Source organism: Lagopus leucura, unplaced genomic scaffold (genome assembly GCF_019238085.1).
Source record: "Lagopus leucura isolate 7727_CA_CO unplaced genomic scaffold, USGS_WTPT01 Super-Scaffold_100012, whole genome shotgun sequence".
NCBI classification, from domain to species: Eukaryota; Metazoa; Chordata; class Aves; order Galliformes; family Phasianidae; genus Lagopus; species Lagopus leucura.
In genome coordinates this window covers 11,924,145-11,944,186 of record NW_024962267.1, presented here as the reverse complement: position 1 = coordinate 11,944,186, position 20,042 = coordinate 11,924,145, and the positions used below count along the sequence as shown (strand labels likewise).

General features: G+C 39.6%; 1 protein-coding gene across 3 annotated transcripts in view; it reads right to left on the bottom strand.

Annotated features, from left to right (window-relative positions):
* ANKRD44 (ankyrin repeat domain 44) overlaps positions 1–20,042 on the bottom strand; it is a 109,517-nt gene that overhangs the window by 26,818 nt on the left and 62,657 nt on the right. For 2 of the 3 annotated variants that reach the window (XM_042874553.1, XM_042874552.1), the window contains exons 7-16: positions 19,681–19,823; positions 18,131–18,343; positions 16,658–16,736; positions 14,413–14,527; positions 11,036–11,118; positions 9,606–9,669; positions 7,155–7,223; positions 4,871–5,011; positions 2,020–2,100; positions 894–1,005 (exon numbers count right to left, since the gene is read on the bottom strand). In XM_042874553.1, coding sequence (XP_042730487.1) covers positions 894–1,005; positions 2,020–2,100; positions 4,871–5,011; positions 7,155–7,223; positions 9,606–9,669; positions 11,036–11,118; positions 14,413–14,527; positions 16,658–16,736; positions 18,131–18,343; positions 19,681–19,823 — 1,100 coding nt within the window. Of the gene's footprint in view, positions 1–893; positions 1,006–2,019; positions 2,101–4,870; positions 5,012–7,154; positions 7,224–9,605; positions 9,724–11,035; positions 11,119–14,412; positions 14,528–16,657; positions 16,737–18,130; positions 18,344–19,680; positions 19,824–20,042 lie in introns of all 3 variants that reach the window. The other variant, XM_042874551.1, reaches the window with a different exon arrangement.

Sequence of the window (20,042 nt, the reverse complement as noted above, 5' to 3'; positions counted from 1 at the left end):
GTGCACGTGGGATGAAGGCAGCACATGTTTGTGCGTAAGTCTTCTTCAATTATTAAGCACTTTAACTCTTTAACAAGGAAAGAGCAAACCAAACAATGTGAAACACTGAACAGCGCACAGCACTCTTACTCAGGTCTGAACATCTATACAATTTTCTACCTTTTTTTTTTTTTTTTTTTTTTTTAAAGCAGAGCCTATTTATATCTGTGTTGGATCCCCCTGTATAACAAGCTGTTCAGGTAACATCCATTTTCACAGGATTTTTATGGATTTATTTACTTACAACTTCCACTCTACTATAAATGCTCACTGTGAGATCTCCCAAATCCAGTTTTTGACTGAACATTTTGGGCTTCTTGAGAGATGCAATTTCTAATCACTCAGGTGCAACAACAGCGGAAACACACCAACAAAGAAAACAGCCACATGGCCCACAAGGTTGATTATGGTTTATCAGCTTTGTCAGTGCTGCTATTGTTTCTTCAGAGGCAAAAACACAGTGTAGGTATGCAGCTAATAAAAGCTCTCAGCACACAAGCCTGATAATTGTGTACACACATCCCCACACACAGGTAACTACTCCTTATTACTGTCACAAACACTGGGAATATTTCCATTACGGTAAAAAATAACCAGAGCTCCACTCATGTTCAACATTTAAGCACCAGCTTGTTGAACAAGGACTGGTTTAACAAAACTATCACGTCTTCAACATGTACCTGGTTGCTTATTAGTTCCACTTTACTAAGTTTATTGCAAGTTTTCACAGAACCATGTATTTCCAAAGGACTCAAATCATAAACTTGAGGTGAATTCACAATACTGGGACATTCATGCACACACATATATCTGTATCAGTAGTTAAGAGACCTCTCAACCATCTGAGCGCTCACCAGTTCCAAACACTGCCGGTGTCCGTATGCAGCAGCATAATGCACAGTGTTGTACCCCTCTTTGTCTTGGATGGATGGATTGGCATCATTCTGTAGAAGGAACTCCAGACACCTGTAAACAATGCATTAGTTTAAATGAGAACTCTCAATATTTAACAGATTTATCCCTCACTGCAAGTAGGAGCGGCACTGCAGACAAGCAGCCCATTTGGTGTCTCTAACACCACTTCAAAGCATTCACAGGTTTCCTTCCTTTTCACCAACTGCTTCCCACATTCAACTTTTTTTTTTGTTTTCTTAAACATAAGATCCCCCCTCATCTTTGAAGATCTTCCTAAATGTTAAACCCTACCTTTGCTGCTACTCTAGATTCCAAAACGGCCTTCTAACAAGAGACTGAAAGAAAACTCTGCCCCATGATGTAAACAGCCCATTTCAGAAAGCCAGAACTGCTATTATCTGCAAATTCTCTAACCACACAGTTGGCCTCCAACCACATACTACAGCAAAATAAAAATTGGATTTTACTGAGGTTATTTCCCAGCATGTATGTATATAAATATATTGTCTTCTTTCCTGGCATTTTTTAAATCATTTTTTCCAAAAGATCCCATATCTTCTTCTCAGCTCCTATCATTTTTTCTTACACCGCCAAGAAATCATCATCTTGTCATTATTATGTTCTTCAGTAACTTGTAATTGTTAGTGACTATAAGCTGTCATACAAAAAAGTGGATATTTAAAATGAGAAATAATCAATATGCAGCTATACGAAAATGCTAGTCCAAGCAAATACACTGAAGCAGCCATTAGCTAACTTATGTTTGCAACATACATACTCAATGCAAAGTATTAAAATAAAGCAGCGCATGTTACTGATGAATTATTAAATTATTGAAGCTGTTTATTTTCCATTAAGGAAGCCCAACAAGCACAGAAGCAGAAATATTAGGGAATATGCACATAAAAGAGAGTGCAGAGCTTTTTTTCCTCAGGTTAGCTCCCATTAAAGCCAAGCATCGTGTCTAGCAAAGCAATGAATGAGCAAAAGCAGGATGTAAGCTGTAGTGCAAAGCAATGGCTTTCTCCAGAAATGAAGTTTAACTTCTTTACTGACACCACTTACAATGCAGCTTCTTTTTCCTTCATTTCACTGGTTCTTTCAAGTTCTTCAGCATTTTCATGGGAGTTACCTAAAATATTCTTTCTTCTTGACACAAATGACAGAAAAATGCAACTTATTTTCAAAATATGAGTGATTTTGATGCAGTATGCTACCCATCCCCAATCTCCTTCACATGGAGTTGACCTCTTCCAAAAGTAAAAAGTTACATAAGCTTAGTGAGCGTACTACCTGGATCTGCAGATAATACATTTTGCAAACAACGCAGACAACAACAGCATGGAAGTTTATCATCTTCCAAGTGAGTGTCAAACAAAAAAGCCACCAGAGAATTCTGGTTCTATCAGGTACTGTTTAGTCACTAATACTGAATTAGTCTATCTTTAATCAGCTTTAGCTGTGTTGCTGACTCTTCTCACTTTCTGTGAAATGCCTTGGCAGCACTGTGAGATATCTCGGATTCCCAGATGTCTGGTCAGATTCTTTGGATTCTTCAAAATTGCTCAGCATGTCTTCATACTCCTGCACACCCGGATCATTTTTGGCATCTCTGTTTCCCAGCTGGATGGATGGCAGCCAGAAGATTGTGATCTGTGAGCTTATGAGCATGAGCCTTGGATTATGACTTTCCTTGGGCACCAAGGCCAACACAGAATGCATGCTTCCCAATTGCTAAGTACCATTACAGATCAGTACCTTGGAAGGTCTGAAGGACAGTTTGCTAAATTCAATTCCTATATAACACATGTATTCCAGACTGAGTTTTGCACAATGCAGAATAATACATCTTTTCCTTATCAGGTCATTTCCCATATGTATTTCCAAGATTTGACTTTCTTTCTGTGGATGCTTACAGTAAGAGGCTGCTCCACAAATCTGAGGTCTGTTTTGTTTGATGTTCACTAACTCAAAAAGAAATCTTATTTATCAGTTAAAAAAATCCTAACATTGTAAACATATAGACAGTACTCATGTACCATGTTGAAGCAAGACACTCAACCTCAAAAAAGCCATTGGAAGTAACTGTACTGAGCATATTTTCAAACTGCTCACATAGCAAGTGAAAGCCATACCCACATTTACTTTCTGCTAACGATAAATTAGTGAGATCCCAATATAATGTTCCCTGAACAGAGTAAGCTATCATCAGGAAAAACAATACATCCTCATAAACTTGAATAATCTATTTAATGTAAATGCCCATGTTGTTTCCCCTGCAGGAAAGGAGTATTTTCTGAAATCCATAAGCAACAACACTTACCAAATCAGCTGAAACACTGGACAACCTGGTTGCACAAAGACTTCTCTCTGATCATTAACTGCCCACATTCAAAGTTAAATGATTTTGAATAACCTTTGGACAAAGATTGTCCAACTTTGAGTTTGCCATTGTTCAGCAGAAAAAAATAAATATGCTGACCTACAAAATCACGGACTGTAAATAACATCTCATCTAACAAGGCTTCTTCCAAAACATCTCCAACAGGAAAATTTAATGAGAAGACAACATCAGAATCAATTTAGGCTTAGACTCTGAAGGCAAAGGTGGCCAAACATTCCTACCAATGCTCAGAGTCTGACTAAACCTAGATTTGTATTTATTTATTTATTAACTTTAAAGTTATCATTGGAAGCAACTGTACCCTAAAGTTAGCCAAAAGATTGTTTACATGCAGGAGCATAACCTATAAATAGTCAAAAGCTGAAAATGCATACTGAATCACAATTCTCAACACCCCAGGGAACATCACACCCTGGCAAGCTTTAATTAGAAACAGCCAGTGGTGAAAGCCTTCATACAAGCCTATTCAGCATGCAACGCCAAGAACAGTCCTCTGAACATCCTGATGCCTTCTTACCAGTACCATTCTGGTTTTACATTGACGGGGCAGACATTTTTGATACCAGTAGTACCACAGCAAATGAAGCAAATGGTGAAGAAGCTACTGATGTACACCTATGGTATCCAAACCTTTGCTACGAGCTTAGGGAAAAGTCTTCCAAAAGTGCTTTTGGGGTGGTATTCTGCTGGGAATAAGCCATACTTTTTATGTTTCAGTTTGGTTTTTGTGCCCTCCTTTTAACCAGACCTCACTATATAAGAAACCAGGAAAATAGTTCCTGAGAGTCTGAAGAGTCCCTATCAGTTTTAAGAGACAACTAACAGGATAACTGAGGCTGTTTCATGCAATATGTTATAGAAAAAAGATTGCCAAAATATGCAGAAACTCTATTCAGTAACCTCCAGATATTTAAGTTTTGCAGCTGTTTTCCCCTTCCAAACTTTTCTCAGAAGAACAGTTCTGCATTCTGCCAAAGGATATTCCCCAGGCCTCTCTCTTTAGTCTCTAGAAAGCAACCTATTTGGAAAAGGTAAGAGTTTTTATTAGCTCTGACAGTGGAGAGAGTGATGGGTAGATCTATCTTGCTTTTGCCAGAAAGTCTATCAGAATGGCCAACTATCACTGCAGTCCACCTGGGAAAACTCCTTCTACTGTCTCTTTTTCCATTCCTTCTGATGGACTTGGAAAGCAGACACAAAACTCTCTGAGCTTTCCCTTGTCAGGAAACCACACAGAAGAAGAAAGACAGTATGTAGCAAAAACAGTTCATTAGGACAGAGGGGCTGTAAAATCATGTGTTACTTCAAAGGTAAACTGCAGGGCTGAGGTGCCACATCACCTGAGGATCCAGATTACAGGCACAGCAGTTCAGTGTGGAGTTAATGTATACACCTGAGAGAAATCCTGTGCCAGCCGGCTCATTTTTTTGGTTCAAATGGCACAGTCATAATGAGAATAGAACGCTTGATTTGGAAAAACACTGAACAAGGAATACAAACAGGCTCTCTTACTTTCGGTCCATGTCAGAAGCAGCAGCATAGTGCAAAGGGGTGCGTCCCCACTCATCAGTTTCATTAATATTGGCTCCTGTGGTCACCAGTGTCTCAATACAGTGGAAATGACAATTTGCAGCTGCGTAGTGCAAAGGTGTCCTAGAACAAAAGGGACAGTTTGTTACCTTGTATTCCAACACGCACTGTTAAGGATCACAATAAACCTTAACTACCGCTGCATTCCTACAGACTTCCAGCAGTCAAAATCAGCACCTTACATTACTGTGATGACATTCAAAGTTATGCAAATTTAACAAATTACTGTCTTACTAGGAAGTTTTGATACTCCTACCAAGCTTAAGAGCATACAGACCTGCACACATTCTGCATCTTGCAAGCAAACTGTTCCCAGCAACAGCCTCTGCTACTGCTCTGCATTCACACTACATTGCTTCAGCTGGGAGTCAGGGCAGAGCAGACAGCCCTCACAGCACCTTGATTAGTGGGAACTGCTATAGCTTTCAGAGCCATACCAACTGAACAGAGTAAATGAGACTTTGTTATTCCCTCTCTTACAGTTGCCTTTCTTTTTTTAAAATAACACATATATAAACTTCTTTTTTAAGCCTAACTTGCATAGTAATATCATGAACTTTTTTTTCTTTATTAAGAGCACACACGATCAAAGCTTTAAAAGCTTTGGTTTCACTGCAGCCTGATAATCTACCTGCTGTACAGCACCCCTCAGCAGCACTGGCAATGTGAGCTTCAGCACCTCTGCCAAACCCAGCTCCTTGCTTTGGTTCTGCTCACTCCAGCTGCTCAGCATCAGCCCACAGAGGCAACAGCACTCCAGACAAAGAAACCACAGTTGGGATTCAGCTCCAAAATCAGCTCAGCGTGGGCAGGCTCAGCAGCACCAGAGGTGGACAGAGATGTGGGGGATCCCATCGCTGACGAATTCCAAAGCCCAAGAAGAGATCCATTGTGCAGGGAAGCTCAGCACACTCACTTCAAAGGCCAAATGTTACTCAGAGAGAGCTCGAATCATCAGGACAACTGCCAGCTGGGCTGAAACTTGCAAAGGCTCTATCAGCTACACAAAAGTGCTCAACTAGTTTAAATTCTTTTGTCCCCTAAAACAATCTACTTTTATTTTGGTGGAGGTTGAAAAAAACAAACAAAAAATCAAGGACAGCTCTGCTTCACAGAAGAACACAGTAATTTTTATTGACATATCTGACACACTTCTACCAGCTATATTCAGAGGATGTGAATGATAATCACTGCTGTCTCTCTACCATGGAGTACTGCCCACAGTGCCTGAGCCACGCTGGACCCTTTCAACCATAGTTCCTTTATGCTAGTATAATGACAAAGCCATAAATCCTCCAAAAGAGTTCATCGGCCTCTGAAGCACCTGCGGCTTTTACTGTGTTTCCTCCAAAGAACCAGACATCCCAGCAGTAGTTAAGGAGAATTTCTGCAGTGTCTTCAGTTCAAACAGAGCTACTATCATCAGCCATTTAATGTGAATCACCTTACTGATCTAAAGCAACTGTGCATACATCCACCATGGTTTACAGCTTCATAAGAAGCAGGAAACCCAAGCATGTGCCTCATTGTTACAGCTGAGGGTAGATAATACCATATCCACTGTGGCTGCAGATCTATCAGTGTGTCATGGCACAGCCTGCTGCCACACAAGACACAATGTGCCAAACCAAATAGTGCTATTAAGTCAGCTACAGCTCTTCTCCCTTTCCAATTCCACCAGTAGGCTTTGGGGAACCTGGTTTGGAAAACATCTGCCTTGTTGAAAAACACAGAACAAAACACCAGACAGATATTCTGCAGCAATCAAAGACTGAAACCCATTTCTGGCATAGCAACACTCTTAACAACACTTCATATGGAGGAGAAAACAGTAAAAAAAACCGTAAAAGGGTAGGAAGCACATCAAATAGCAGCAGTCCTTCCCATCATAACCCAGGTGCTGACTTGGGCACATAAGCACAAGAATTCAGGCAATAAGAAAAGCAATAAGGAAAAAAAAAAATCAGTGGTATTTTTAAAACAGAAAGCTCAAGAGGATGGGATGGCTTTTACGTATTTAATGAAGTCTGCACCTGTTTGCTTGGCATATAACTGTAGCAGCAGCTTTGCAGGGAATGTCAAACTCCTACTTTATTTTACTGCCATTGTTCATGGAACACATGATATCCAGACTGAGGCAGTCTTTCACCCTTGCCTGCTAGATTTCTTTTTTTTTTTTTTTAAGTGAGTTTCAGTATTTACATACCTCCCACGTTTGTCCTTCTTATTAAAATCTGCTCCACTGCTTTGCAAGAGTTTTATACATTCAACATTACTGAAAAGAGAAGAAAACCAAAGCATGAACAAAGCAGAAGCTTACATCTCGGTTGCCTCCCTCCCTCCAAAAGGAAAAAGTTCTTTTTTTTTTTTTTTTTTTAAACTATTTGCAGTGCAAAATCAGGATATGGATAACTACAACCTGAAATCCAGTCACAGCAAACAGAAAGTGAAGTTTCAGAAATTATTTCCTTTGTTTCTAGAAAACCTCAGACTTCTGCAGAAGAAAAATTAATGTTCTGAAGAGAAAGCAGTAAATATGATTTGAATTCATTGCATCTGGAGATTTTCTAAGGGGGCTGCATTCTAACGCTTCCCACGCTGGAATGGTATTTTATGAGAAGACTTTTAAAGTTGGTGCTAGCTGATAAAATGCCAGTCTAATAATGAAGAGGTGACATTTAACGAAATCCACCCCCTCTTGCAAAGCTGCAATGGTGTGCTAAAATCCTGTTTACTTCAGTGAGATTCCATACAGAGTTACTTTTAGGTTTATTCTCAAATCATTTGTTGGCAATTGATAGATTTAAGCATGCCTTTATGTACTTTGCTGAATAAGAAGCATTAACTATCTAAAATGATTGTCACATTAACATTGCTTTTATATAAGCAGATGAGTTAGGCTCCATTGCTTTTCTCTTTTTTAATCTGTTGAAAGAATTCACCACATCCTAACTTCATCTCATTTAAAGCCAGGTGAGTTTTAATACAAAAATATAATAGCTGAATACTCATCTATTTTGTAGTTCAAGAGAGTAAATGTATGACTCCAAGCTAGAAAACAACATAAAGAAGCATAGCACTTTCCAAGACTTCTTTGTCATTAACAGGGGCAATAAATCATTCTGTTCACAATCAAAATGAAATGAGCAAGCCTTAAAGTATGTCCTTTTCCTCAAGCCCATACAACTCCCATTAATGTAATGGGAGTAACAGGTATGTGCAAGGAAAAAAAAAACAATGTTATTTGCATAGTTCCAACTCCAAGAAAAAAAAAAAAAAGACTGGATGCAGAATGTTGGCATAAGTTCATCCCTACTCAAAATTGCTATTCCATAAAATAACTGCAAAACACTCATCACAACACACTAAAAATAGAAACATTTGTTAGTGATGACAATTGTAGTAAAGCCACTGGAAATATACAGCTTATTTTCATAAGCCACTTTTGCTTCTTATGAAATTTCTCCTTCGCTCTCTTTTGGACTTTCAGATGGTTTTTATTATTCTTTTGGGTGCAGCCTTATCAAAGGGGTAGTATCTGAAATGTACTATAAGAATCCCCATCAAAGCAAGGCTCACACCTCCTTCATTAATTAACAGAAGACAAGTATCAACAAGAATAATGCCATAAAAATAATACAACCAGCATTAGGATCTGTTTCATTAGGTGTTTGTAATAATGACAATTTTGTGATATATGCCTTTTAATACACCAGGAAGAAAAACAACTTCCAGAAAGACTGCCAAGTATGCACTACAGATGACCATTTCTGCTTGCTATCATCACAGAGAATCCAAGGTGGTTCTATCCAAGGCTCCATTTCAGCTGTTTTCTGAGCCATAAAGTACTCAGCAGAAGAGTCAAAACTCAATGTTTGCCAAACGTTTTGTGCATTTGCTATTTCACAGTGCTCCACTGACAATAATTTGGAAATATATAACTGACTGGATGCTATATTTACGACATAAATTGATACATTTCAGCTTTCATTTGTTTTCATTCCCAGGCTCTGGGCAGAAATACATCATCCTGAAAGGATAGCAATCTTAGCTTTCTAATTTGGTGGGGCTTTTTAATTTCATTTTCAAACTTGCACCTGAGAATTGGGAGGGAGATGAGCTGCATTTGGACTCCAAGGATGCATGATCAAGTACAAGGCAGCAAATGTAAGTGCATGCTTGTGTTTACAGGCAAGAATGCAGCCCAGATGAGGAGGCTGGCAACAACTGCACCAGCAGCATCTCAGGAGCCACACCTCCTCCTTACTCCACATTTTGCTTTAGGAGCTGACAGTTTCCTACTGACTGACAGCCCTCACCAACAACCATGGCCAATACACGGATCTGGGTGAGTACACAGCACTCCTACCCAAACTGAAGCAGTTTTCACAGGGACGTGAGAAGGAAGTTTCACTCTGTGTCTGAAACTCACGCTTCAATCACAAGTCAGTTGTTTGTTGTGGAGATCAGACCATTTTCTTTGTTTTACAAGCAAGCAACATGAGCATGAGGACAGTGGCAAAATACCATCCCAGATGACCCAAATTTGACATTTCTGGCTGGCACAGCAGAATTGGTATGCCCCAAATCTGCAATGGAACTACAAAATGACTTGTAACAGCTGGTCTGTGTATATTCTGTAGTCACAATTACTCACCCTCCTGCAGCGGCAGCGTGGAGGCACGTTCTTCCAAAACTATCAGGGGTGTCTATTTCAAAGCCTGCAGACAGCACGTGCTCATTACTAAACAAGGACACTATGCTATACTTTTGTCCTAGTTAAACCACAAGAAACATTGCAGAGACAGAAAAATCAGTTAGTTAGAAAAAAAACAGAACACAAGCAACTACAGTCAGAAAAAGGTTGTCACGGAAATGGCGAGCGACTGCTCCACTTTGGCAGCTCTATAAAAAGAGCTGCAAAGTCAACGAGAATTTAGTTCCGCATCCAGCTCTGCACCACATCCCTACTGAAAAGCATGTGGCAGGCAGGAGGCAGATAGTTGAGAGAACTGCGACAGCAGGACATGAAGACAGAAAACATGAAGAAAGAAGAAAAACCACAGAGTCAGCCTGAACACGAAACAGGGCCAATTCTAGTGTGTGTGGTTTTCAGACCGGCTTTAGTTTTTGGAAGGAGGCTTCCAGGAGCATGCAGGGATAGTCATAAAGATGCACAAGGCCCAAGATAAAGCATGGCAGTGGTAACTGTGGTCACCCAGAGGTTTTGTTCTCCTTCCTGATCTGGTGGTCAAGGTCAAAGTATACCAGTAAAGGGTATATAATTAGTATTTTTCACATCTTCTTTACACTCTACAGGACTCATACTTATGGGGAAAAAAAAAAGTAGCTGTAGGACATTTTGTACAATAAGCAATGAAACTTTTTTTTTTTTAGGAAAGAAAATGATCTGCCCTGTTTTTAGATGGGTTTTTGTTTTATCTATCTATTTATTTATTTTTAACACAGATGAACTCTTGCCTGGAAAAAAAAGAGATTTGGCCTCTGATAACTGCCCCTTTTAATACAGTTGGGTCAGCAAACTCCTGCTGTTTTTGCATTGGGCTCTGATGAAGAACCCAGGACTGTTCTTCAGACATGGCACCTTCACTAAGCTTCCCCTCTTGTGCACATCGAATTCTGGCCAGCCTCACTCCTATACTCTGATCAGACTGTGAAACACACTTTAGCTGTAACTAAGATACACCATTATCAGTAAGATGCCAAAACTTGAAGCCTGCACTTGCACAAGGAGGTAATTTCTTGAGGCATTTCATTGTGAACAAAATGAAAACAACAAAACTGACACTCATACTCCTATAATTTAGAAAAGGCTCCCAAGTTTTCTCCTTCTCCCCGGTATAAAAACTCTGTGTCTGCCAGGAAAAAAGGGCTTTGTGCATGAACAATCCAGGATGCAAAGAATTACCAGCATGTCATTAGGAAAACCCTGTGCACGCCGTACACCACACCAGGCAGCAGCACAGGAAGTCTTTCATTTCAACAGTTCACAACAAAGAGCATAGAGGGGCTGTAAGCTGCACAGATACATTATTGAGCTCCACCAACGCTGCTACAGTTACTTACCCGAGGACAACAATTTCCTACAGCAATCTGAGTGTGCATTCAATGCTGCAAGGTGCAGAGGAAACATGTTGTGGATCCCACACCTGAAAGGCACAACAGCCTCATGAGATAGGGTCTTGTAAAAATACAGGTGGCATACAAACACTGCACGTGAAAAGGTCCTTCCAAAGAGGCCGCATTTTTGATCCTGCCTTGCTGATTTTTATCTCTGTTTCCTTACTATCCCGCTCAGGAGTTAAAATTAATTCTATACAGAAAAATCTTGGCACTATGCTTTGAACAGAATGCAGGAGGAAGGTTTCTAAAAATGTGAAATGAAAGCTTCTGTAAGGGGGATAGCGAGGGAGCAGAGTCAATCTCCCAGTGGGGGATACATAAATTTGTTCATCAGCTATGTATATTGCAATGGCACGCTGAGGGTAAAAGTAAATACCAAAAGCTTCTCTGCATTATTTCTGGAACCCATTTGTACAGTTGTTATCTGGCTTTACATAACTCTCACTTGGGTTTTCAAAAGCTTCCTTTTCTTCCCTCACCACAGGGCTGGAGCACCAGATGACTTCTCTTCATGCTTTCCTTTCGAGCGCTGTGACACTTAGGTTTTCCTCCCACACCCAAACAACTCATCATCTAACCCTGTTTGCTCCAGCTACTGTCCCTACACATTCTTTCACTCTCCCTTCCCTTTGCATACATGACCCTCCTTTCAATTACACTATGAACTCCTCAGAGCAGACATATTGGGTCAAACAAAGAAAACCAAAGCAAAACAAAAAAGCAGACACCTATCATTAAGCTAAATCTGTATCAGGCAGTCACATTCATTTTTCAACAAGCTGAGCACTCAGCAGCTGTTACTGGCACCCACGAATCATCCCAGCTCAGCCCCTGAACATGCCACTATTCACCATCTTAGAAGATTTCTTAGCTTAGACATCTTGGCTTCTGCCACTTAGCGCCGTGTTTTGTGCAAAGTATACAGTTATTCTAGAAATGCTATTGCAGGCAGTCCTCCAACTGCATACAAACACGGAACCTTAAACCAACCATCTCACCAAGATTATAATCTAGTGCCTGCTTCAGCAGATACATTTTTGGAACATGACAAACACTTGAACAGCAGCAGATGGATTCCTACTGAGAATACAGTTGGCGGATGGAAAGCACCATCACCTCACGGAAGATTTTAGATATGGACAAAAGACAAACTAACCTTTTTTCCTGTAAGGCTCACCATAAATCATAATTACTAATGATACTTTAAACAAAGAAGCGTGAATGTTAATAAAGCTGTCTCGTTCTCACCAATGTTTTACACATACGTATTTAACCAATACTGATTTATTTTTAAAAACATCATTCTTTTCAGAAGCCACAGTTCCATCCTTCCTCTGTCTTCACATTAAATTTGTCCTCCTTGGTGCTTTTCTACACTAAGAAGCAAAAAGGGGCGCTACACACATTTTAATTTTGCCAGTGTTCACCATCTACATTTTAGAGTCAATCTCTTTAAAAACGATCTGGCAGTCTGTTCTTTTAAAGGAAACAGCACAAGCTCCACTGAGCTGATGCATCTGTATAAACAGGTTGCAATTCTTTTTTAACTGTGGAGTCATTTATTTAAGCCAACACTGGACACTCTGTCTTGCCATATTTCTTCCTACACCCATTTCCCTCCATCTCCTCCTCCACGCAGTTTTATCTCAAGCAATATTTTTCATCTTTTAGGTCAAGATTTCCACCCAGCACGTGTTTTGGCTGGTTTCCATCAAAATACACCATCTGCACATCTGCTAACCAGCCATGCTTCAACAGCACTGTTCACAGTGGTTCCTCCCACCTCTTACATACCTTCTCCTTAAAACACAACTGCCTCAAAGATTGACTGAGCTGTATGCTGTTGTTGCTAGCAATGTTCTGAAGTTTTCTTTTTCAAACCCAGTTTGGGGAGCTCAGCTAGAGCTATTTACATTCAGTGCATACAAAAGCTCACTCCTAGTGTTTCAGTGCTCCTGGCTGAGCATCACTTGGACCTGCCAGGGATTTCTGAGACAAATTCTTATTTCACTCATTTTTGTTGCTGGAAGAAGCAATTCATTTTATCAGTGTTCCAGGCACTTGAGTGGAATACAGAAATTTTGAGTTGGATAACCTTAAGTCCAAGAGCGTGCTACTCCACTGCAGCTCATTTTACATCAAACCTCAAGAAAAGAGGCAGATTGAAGTTTACTGTACCAGAGAAAAAGCTAGCAAAAGTATACCCTGATTTAGACACTAAGATCTTTGTATTGGCTATGTTAATATGGCATTAACTGGAAACTACAGAATTTTATTATCTGTGCCCATTGAAGATCTGTCCCACCTTCCGAGTTTAAACAGAGACAGCCATACTTTATGCAGAAATATGGGCAAACATATCTCTTTCTTAAACATCCTCAAACATCAATCAGAGAGAGCTGCAAGAACTTTCAAAACTAAAACAAGCTAATTTAAATCTGCAAACAGGTTTTTCTAGGTAAGTCAAGAGAGGTCACTGACTTCTGCAGTGCTTTAGAGATCGAAAACTTAAATTTTATTGTGGAAATACACAGCTGGTAGCTGAAAAATTATATTTATGTAATCAGATGCCACTGCAAACATCCAGCATAGGTATCTCATGGCATAGCATTACTCTTTTCTTATTCTTACACTACTTTGTTATTCCAGGTTTGCTGTTTTCTTTTGACAGGCCATTAGACTAGCAATATTTAGCAATCTGTGTCCGATTATCAACTTCTTGTCCCATTATTCATTAAAAAAAGCCCTAAAATCACGAATCAGAAAAAAAACCCTGTGCTACTATTTCAGTCATGTGGCTACCAAAATCAACACAGGATCTAAATTTATACTGAGCTCAGGCTTAGTAACATCTGCTTTGTAGTACTGCAATTCTATTGATTATCCTTTGTCTCATCAAAAGACACAAGATAACAGAACTGTCACTGCATGTAACATGCCATTATAACACCAATTTAAATGCTATGGAACATGGACATAATTCCCTTGGAAAGTATTTGAAATTTTTCCAATTATGTTTCTTAGACAAAGTTTTTGCTAGGGACTTTATGGACTAACTGTGATCAAGATGCACTTTTATATACACCCTGTATTGATAACCCTTCAGAAAAATAGGCAGTGCTGGTACTACTTGCAACCATATAACTGCGCAAAGAGCTTAGCATGGTTTCTTTCTTTCCACCTGCCTAATCATTTAATATTTTAGTGAAGTGTAGAGCTAATGCATTTATCCATCTTCACCTCAGAAGCTGAGCAATACCTATGTTTCCCAACACCAGATATAGCATTAGATCATTGGAAGCTCCACTGCAGCCACCTACTTGGCAGTATCAGCTCCGCTGGTTATGAGGGTGTTAATCAATAGCTCGTGTCCATATCTTGCAGCCACATGCAATGGGGTGTTACCATCCTTATCAACACAGTCGATTTCTCCTCCTGCAAAAAATATTTTCAGACAGTTTAATACCAAAAGATTAAGTCTGCACCTGTGCCTACAAATGCTATTTCTCCCCAGTGAATGCAGCAAAATCAAGCCACTGAATTTCAAAGAATGAGATCGGTACACAGTGAGCCATCAGCTGTCAGCCATGGTACCGACCATGGTTCAACAGCAGTGCTCTCAACTCCTTGTCCAGCTTCAGTGGGGAAGCATGGTGGGGAACAGGCAGTGAGAACGATGACATATGACTAACATTTAATCATTAGAAACTGCTACACAGTGCTTACGTAGACCTTTTCCTGTTGCAGTTTATGCCTGTCATCTCATGTTTTATCCTCAAACAGGAAAAACTGATTGTTTCTTTCTTCTCTGCTACAGCTTTTGATGCATGCAAAGATTGCTATCAAGTCCCTGCTTTCATTTTTGGATCGAGCAACTTTTGCTCTTTCAGTCTCTCTTTGTAAATTAGGTTTGCTGTAATTCAACCATCCTTGTCCTTCCTCCAGTTCTCTCCAGCTGGCCCACATCCTTCTGAAAGGAAAATGTCAAAAGCCAGAAACAGTACTACAGCTGATGTCTACTAATGCTGAGCAAAAGGATTACTTCATGCCTGCTGGCTATGCTCCTATCTACACACTCCTGTACCATTATGCTTTTTTCCTCTACTTTTCTTCTTGGCAACACCACGGCATTGTTGATGCGCATTTGGTTTCCGATCCTCTGCAAACACCAAATCCTTTCTTGAGGAAATGTCACCCACTCAGCTTTTGCCATTCTGTATTTATTTAACTGATATCCCTGCCTGTGTTGTATCTCTCCTTTGCATTACTTTCATCACAACTTTTCCCCAATTTTAAGCGCTCATTTTCAACTCCAGCTTCTGCCAGAAAAACAGTCTCTCCTAACTTCATGTTTTCTCTGAATATTAAAAGCACACTTCATATTCCATCATCCAAGCTGTTAACAAAAATACTGGATAGTATACCAGACCCAGGAGGGAAGCTGAAAGATCTCATTATACCTTCTATGTCAACAGTGATCCATTTATTATTACTAATGTCCGAGTGTAGTTTTTCTAGCTGTTATGCACCTACACAATAATATTTCCATTTAGACCATATTTCATTAGTTTTCTGTGAGAATACCTTGTGAAATTAGGTAAAAGTCTTGCCAAAATGAGGATATGGTAATATTTACTGCATTTCCACTACGCAAATGAGATAACAGGCCATAACTACAGCAAGAAAAGTTCTAGTGAAATGCTATGAGGAATTTTCTGATGGTAAATAAAGGCTAGCAAAATGCTGGAACAGAGATACTGCAGTTAGATGAGATTCCAACTTTGGGATTGTAGTTAAACAAAGAAAGAGGAAAACAGAAACAAATAAAAGAAAACAGACTGTCTTGTCCAGTATAATGACCAAAACAAATACAAGCAAACAATCGGTATTAGCAGCCTCTGTTAGTCAGAAGGCAGGCCTCTGTCAGATCTCCAACAATAATATTTGCTATATGCTCTAGTATTTTTGGGCAAAAGAGATATTTAATGAGTGTGACAGGTAATTACAAGCTCTGGAATCTACTCATGGCTATGCCAAAATAAACAAAGCGGTGCTGGTCCACCCTGCAGTGTATTTATTCAGCACTTAGTGAAGACAGTGATAAGATGTGCAGGTAAGGGAGGTAAGACAAGTACAGCTGTTGAGTGGTGGCATAGAGAAAACAGCGTGGGCTCTAAAAGCACCACAGCTCTCAAGGGAGGATAACCAGAACTTTTTACTCCTTTAATCATTTGAGAAAGCTAGCTATGCCTTCCTCTCATCATATGAAATATCCTAAACAGAGCTCTTAACTCTTATTAGCAGGTTGACAAAACTGCTGATCACAAAAGATCAGTCGTTTCATCGTCAGCTAGAGGAAGACTGAATTTTGTCTAGAACTAAGAGTTGCCACTTATGGTGACACTGTAAAAGGAGACCTGTAAACGCAGCTCATACTCAGAATTTGATGCAGAGCTGAACACCATTCAGAGAAGTTCTTTGGCATTCTGGGTCAGAAAACCAAAAATTCCAACCCAAGAAATGCCTACTCTTTGGGAGAGTTATTGAACAGACATTGAAACTCACCATTCTGAATGAGGGTCTGTGACCGTGTGAACCTCCCATGGACAGCTGTCATGTGCAGTGGGCTCTTCCCATCCTTACTCTAACAAACAAAATGTAAAAACAATCATCTAGCATGAAAAGAAGAGGTAACAACTTGAAGTCTCTCAGTTCAACATCCTACAGCTATTCTTCACATAAAAGCTCCAATGGCTTCTAAAGACTACAGGCCTGAATCTGCATGTCATAATAAATGCAAGAGGTACAAACATACACACAAAGCAGCTCCTCAGCAGTGGTCAGGAAATGATCTGAGCTACAGCCTATCCTCAGAGCCTGGCCATACGCAATGTTAGGTAGAAACTTCCAAGTGCATAACGTATCACTCTTAAATGTGACCATGCCATCTCCCATTTAGTCATTTTTTCTTCCTTACTCTTTGCAGCAAGAAGAATTTCTTAAAAATGAACCACAAAGCTAAGGAGGAGCAGTCACAGAAATGCAAGGAATATAACTGATGTTTCAATCTGCAATTTTGTAGATATATCCTAGAACAGAAGTTCTGTCAACTTAATCAAAAACAAGATGTCTACAGAAGACAAACAGAAAATAAGAAGTGAGTATACAAGGAAAGCTACAATGGGCTGAGATCAATGTTTTGGATCTAGAGACCGAAACTGAGTTTGGGAAAGCTGAGGAGCTGAGAAAATAGCAAGTGACAGTTGCCTCACTACTCACATCATTTCATTTTTGTTGGCATTGAGTTTTGCACGCACTGGCAAGCACAATATCTAATTTCACCTCAATAATGCTGAGTTTAAATAGTACACTGACTGTCCGCTGATCTCAAGGGACCAGCCACAATTACTACATGCTAGGAGACCACTTTTACAGATGAGAAACTGGAACATGCACAATTTAAAGTAAAGTAGCCAAAGTCTTATTTGAACTTAGAGATCTTGTCTTCTAGCAAGTCCATTTCAGGTTCATCAAGGTATATGTACCCATGTACCTTTCAAGAAGCATCCAGATAACCAAAACAGAATCAGGCTTTGTAAAACCAGGTTTTAAAATGTGTAAACAAATAACCTTGAGGTTTTATTTACCCAGGAAAGTCTAAAGAAACTTGGTTAGAATCAGATTTAATTAAATCCATATTGCAGGAGGAAGGAAAACACCAGAAAGAAACATTTCCTTGACTTATTACCATTGCCCAAGTCAACATTTTGACGGAGCTCCTGAGACTAAACTTTAGCTGTGGTTTCAGTAGAGTGGCTTGCCTAGAGTTTAAGGCTGCTATTACATTTATAAAGGCACTGAATGCTCCTCTGCTAGAAGTTAATCTCATACAAATGGTTTAATGATTGGCATTCTCAGCATCACTCTAATTCTATTAAGAACTTAAAGACTTGCTGTACTCATTGCTGCAGTTTCCAGACTCTAAAGGTATGCAAAATAGGATAAAGTAAAATTGAAGAGGTAAAATGCCAGTTTTACCTGAATGTTAACATCTGCCCCATTATTCACTAGCAGTTCAAGACACAGTGCTCCATGAGTGGAGGCAGCAGCAAAATGCAAGGGAGTGAATCCATTATTATTGGGCTGATTTACATTAGCACCATAGTCAATCAGCTCATTAACAACAGAATCCTGACCATTGTAACAGGCAATATGAAGCGCAGTATTTCCATAGATGTTCATTTCATCAATCTAAAACGAGACAAGGAGACACATCAGCTTATCATTTTACATATTGCATCACGTACTGCAAATGGAAATAGCTAGAGGCTTGAACTGTCATAGGGCATATTTCTCACCAGCAAATTTCACTGACAAAAAAAGAAATACTCCCAGAGAGCTTAAGTCGGAATGCTTTACCTTCATTATCATTAACTTCTTATCCTACTGGCAATTTCTAAAAGCCACTCTAAAGCTTAAAGCTGATAGCAGGACTATGTAATGATGATGATAAAAATCCTAATAAGTTAGAAGCTTTTTAATATAAAAATGGGAAAGTAAGATAAATAAAAAGCTTAGTCTTTAAAATAATAATAATAATAATAACAATACACTCTATTGAGTTTTTGTGAGTAGAATCAGGCTTCCGATCTCTTTCCACAGATTCCTTTTAGGTTGGGCAAGTGTCTTAGGGAATGGATGGAGAAACTGCGCAGCCATTCACATTTCAATAAAGAAACCACTTTCAGCAGTTCAGTATTATGAAGATGTAATTAAGATTACATTACTTCTTGATCGTTGGCTTAGAATTCAACTGCTGTTCTGTAAAGCAGGGTGAGGCAGGTTGCACAGAACACTTGGGCATGTTGTGAGTACACTTCTACAAAAAAGATCTCGAAGATCCTATCTCTGTGGAGAATGTGAAACTTCAATGTCACTATCACTAATGTCACTGGTACTGCTAATAATGGAAAACACCTATTCACATTTGACACAGACTTCTGACAATTTTTTGGCAGGTCACGACAGCTGGCTACACAGCTAGCAAATACAATGAATTGATTTAGTATATTTGATCGACAACCAGCACAGATTCTTCTGGTCATTTCACTGCTGCTTTGGACCACTGAGTTGACAATATTAGTCTAGGAGAAGTCTGTACCCTGAAATAAACATCTTTTCCCAAGTGAAAATAATTCTTCCCCTTCCTTCCACTAGCTAACACAGGAAATACACAACCTGAAATGTAAACAGGCTGAAATGTAGTAAAGTATTCCATCTATGTACTCTGAATCTCCTCTCACCATACCGAAAGGAATGCCAGGCCAAGGGAGACTTCATTATTCCACCATTCTCTACAAAAACAGCATATATTTCCCTAATCCCCCAGCAAGGTGACCTGGAATTTAGTGTCCATATCAGACACTTTCATTCCAGAATGTTTCCTGGCTCTTAAACCAATAATCTACACAAAGTATAAGGTGCTTTTCACAGTCCAGAAAACAGGAACTACTTTCTTTAGAAGCTTCACTGATGTAGCAGCATCCATAAGAGAAAAATATTATCTTTGAATACAGAGAAACACGTACCTCTACTCCCAGGTTAAGGAGGTGTTTCACAATGTTAATCTGCCCATTGGATGCAGCTGCATGAAGCGGGGTGTAACCCTTCTTGTCTTTACAAGTCACCTCTGCACCATGATTAATCAGTAAGGCAACAACTTCCAGGTGACCTTCAGAAGATGAGAGAAAGTAGTCAGCAGGTATACCAGTATCGCTTTTCACAGAGTACTACTCTCATGCTAACATGCTGGCCCTCTCACTAGCATTTTAGTGTCTCCCAGTTTTACAAGGGGAAAAGGAAAAGGGTTTTCATAAATGCTCTTAATCCTAGCTCTAGGCCTTGCCAAGAAATCCATGCAATACGTATTCCTCTCCATCAGGTGGGTCAA